We start from the raw sequence: 3109 nt of genomic DNA, 5'->3' as shown, positions 1-3109 counted from the left end.
TGGAGCCAGCGTCCCTGAGATCTCAGAAGCTTAGCACCAGGGCTGAGTCCACTGCACTGGAATCCACCTCTGACAAAGTGTGCATCCTGGACAAGTCACGGAACCGAAGTCTTGGTTTCTTCCCTTATGAAATGGGGGTAATTGGCCAGGTGCAGGCTCATGCCTGTAATTCCAGCACTTTGGGAGCTGAGGCCAGAGGATTGCTTGAGCTCAGGAGTTCAAGACTAGCTTGGACAACATAGTAAAACTTCCTCTCTATAAAAGATAAAACAAATTAGCCCAGCATTCCTATAGTTCTAGCTACTTGGGAGGCTAAAATGGAAGGGATGCTTGAGTCTAGGAGATCTAGGCTGTGGTGTGCCATGATCATGCCACTGTACTCCAGCCTGGGTGACAGAGTGAGACCCAACTAGAACAAAACAAAACAAAACAAAAAGCTGGGAGTAATCAGTACCTGCTTCAAGGGGTCTCTGAGGGCATTAAAGGAAATAATGTCTCAGATGAGCCTACCACACAGCCATGACAGCTGTGAGTAGAAAGAGTGGAGGCACTTGCTAGGAAAGAGTGGGAACTCTCCTCTGAGGAAGATCTCTGCATTTCCCCATCCTACTCCCTGCTCGTTCCTTTTGTGCCTGCTCTTCTTGCCCATGCCTTCATTCTTCTCACCCTCTCTACAGTCATCTTCCTGCTCCCCAGTGCAAGTCTGGGAGTCTCTGGATGCCTCACTTTGCATTTGCAGTGCAGACCATGTCTCTAGGTTTCCGTTTCCCTGGTCTTGCTTTCAGCTTCTACCCAATGCGCTCGCTGCCTCTGTGGTCCCACTGGCTTTGGGGAAGGGGACGAAGCAGATGGGAAGATGGAGGCCTTGCCCTTGTGTTTCCAGTCAGGTTTATGTGGCTGGTGTGCCAGTATGTGGAGTGTGTCCTGTGTCTGGCATCATGAGGGGTGGGTTCTAATCTCTCTGAGATTGACCTGCTAGGAGACCTTAGCAAGTCATTTGCCTTCTCTGAGCCTTTCTTTCCTGGATTTTAAAGGATAGTGATTCCTTCTACACACCTGTCCTCATGCTTGTTTTTCTGAGCACCCGTGAACAATAGTCTTGGCTGGCAGTAGGTGGGCATGCCCTTTGCATGGGTGCACAAGGCAGGGGTGAGAGGATAGTTGATGAAACTCATGTCTCTACTCAAGTATCTAAGATGTGTTAGGGCGACTAAAACAAAGTGTTCAACATTACCCAGATTTCTCATCTAGAAAGTCACCGAGGCTAGGGGAGCAGGACTCCTGGGTTTGGGAAGCTTGACTTAATCCACCCCTCCCTTTTGGGCCCACATTCCTGAGTCCTTTGGTGGCAAGAATGATGAAAATTAACTGCAGTTAATAATTAATCCCTAAAGAGCCATTGGGAGGGAGGCCCAGGCTTGGGTGGGGCCTAGACACCTGCAGGAGGGACACCTCCCTGGCGCTTCCCTCTTGATTTTCCTCTCTCTGTAGGACCAGCAACCACCTCCTCAGGCATGGAGACATGGGGGAGGGACACAGACTTGAGGAAAGAGGACCCCTCTCTATTTTCTCTAAGAGCCCAGTGAATGTCCCTCTCTTGGATCCTCAGAGCCTTACTGGAAGAACTGGAAAATCCAGTTGCGCAGATTCCCCCTCCCATTCCCCACCAAACACTTATGCTAAGGCTCAAGGAGGGTGTAGAAAGCAGGCCTGGTAAAGGAGAGGCCACGGAGACTTCAGTATCTGTCTGTCCCATCCCAGAAGTGAGGTGGCCACAATGGGGTCCTGGCTGCCCCTGGTCCTCCTCCTGACCCTCCTTGGCAGCTCACATGGAACAGGTGAAGGCTGGAGGCTGGACACCTGGGTCCTCATGGCAAAAAAAGGTCAGAGAAGGGGAGTGGGGCTCTTTGTTCCCTGAGAGAGAAGACACAGCAGTCCTGGGCTTTCCAGAGGTTCTGGAGGGGCATTGCCAGGGAAGAGGAATTGCGGGCAGTGGGTAGGGGGTGGTATTGGGTCGGGGAGTGCCACATCACCAAGAGAATCTGGCCATGACTGCTTGGTCCTAAGCCATACTTCTGGACCTCCAGGGCCAGGTATGACTCTGCAACTGAAGCTGAAGGAGTCTTTTCTGGCAAATTCCTCCTATGATTCCAGCTTCCTGGAATTACTCGAAAAGGTACATCTTTATAAGGGAAAAGATGGAGTATATGTTTCTGAATCAGTGTGGGTCTCTCTGCTGGGGTCTGACCATCTCAAGGGTAGGAGTGGGGACCTCTCTTACATGTCACCCTCTAACCCTTTGTTCCCAGTTCTGCCTCCTCCTCCATCTCCCTTCAGGGACCAACATCACCCTCCTCCATGCAGGATCCCCACATCACGTTGTCTGCAGCTCCTGAAAGCCATGAAGCCTGGGTCTTGGCTGGGCATTTGGGCCCTGGGGTACCAGGGGCATGTTGTGACTCTGTCTTTTAACAGGCCCTCCCCCTTCTGAGTGGCAATAAATACTGTGTGCTGAACTCAATGGCTTGATTGTGGGTCCATAATCACAGAGCTGGCAGAAAAAGGGAGTTGGTCAGCCAAGTCTCTGACTGTCCCCCTGCTGAGTAGAGGGTTTCAGGGTGGACACTCCACACTAGTGTCACAGGCACAGTAGGAATCTGGGACCTTCAGACCACTTGGAAGTAAAGGAAAGCAACATTTATTGAATTCCTGCTTTCCCATTTCAAAGCTTGCAGCAGACTTGACAGCACCATAATCCTATTTTACAGATGAGGAAATTGGAGCTTAGAGACAGCAAATCACTCACCTAAGGTTCATCTGTCATGGAGAGGTCAGGTGTCAGATGTCTTGGTTCAAACACAGTTTTTATTTCATCTCCCTTTGCTTAAGCTTTGGGGCTGGGGATTCAGGAAACCAAGACAGGATTGTGGACAGAACATTCCTAGGACATGGTGCCCCTGACCAGGGGCCCACACAGGCCAGGAGGTGGTGGAGAGGCTACTCAGGTGAGAGATGAGGGGTCCAGCATGTGAGGGGATGGCTGCCCAGGCACAAGTGCTAGGGAGGAGAGGCCAAGTGCTAGCTGAGCTGGTGCTGGCTGAACACATGA

The 3109-nt window shown here is 51.2% G+C and overlaps 1 protein-coding gene across 1 annotated transcript; it reads left to right on the top strand.

Moving 5' to 3' along the window:
* Positions 1–1777: 1777 nt before the first annotated feature.
* Positions 1778–2396, top strand: SFTA2 (surfactant associated 2). The gene is made up of 3 exons (XM_008058965.1): positions 1778–1838; positions 2088–2176; positions 2310–2396. Exons 1-3 carry the CDS (start codon positions 1778–1780, stop codon positions 2394–2396), a joined length of 237 nt encoding a protein of 78 aa, XP_008057156.1.
* The last annotated feature ends 713 nt before the right edge of the window (positions 2397–3109 follow it).

Source organism: Carlito syrichta, unplaced genomic scaffold, assembly GCF_000164805.1.
Source record: "Carlito syrichta isolate Samal-C Ts95f unplaced genomic scaffold, Tarsius_syrichta-2.0.1 Scaffold303666, whole genome shotgun sequence".
NCBI lineage: Eukaryota > Metazoa > Chordata > Mammalia > Primates > Tarsiidae > Carlito > Carlito syrichta.
This window is presented reverse-complemented; position numbering and strand designations above follow the sequence as displayed.

What these genes read in the sequence shown, in the direction of transcription:
- SFTA2 (XM_008058965.1), top strand. Translation starts at nt 1,778, where the DNA reads ATGGGGTCCTGGCTGCCCCTGGTCCTCCTCCTGACCCTCCTTGGCAGC. An exon ending in TGGCAGCTCACATGGAACAG is followed by an intron (nt 1,839 to 2,087) that starts GTGAAGGCTGGA and finishes CTGGACCTCCAG; the next exon opens with GGCCAGGTATGACTCTGCAA. An exon ending in TCCTGGAATTACTCGAAAAG is followed by an intron (nt 2,177 to 2,309) that starts GTACATCTTTAT and finishes CTTTGTTCCCAG; the next exon opens with TTCTGCCTCCTCCTCCATCT.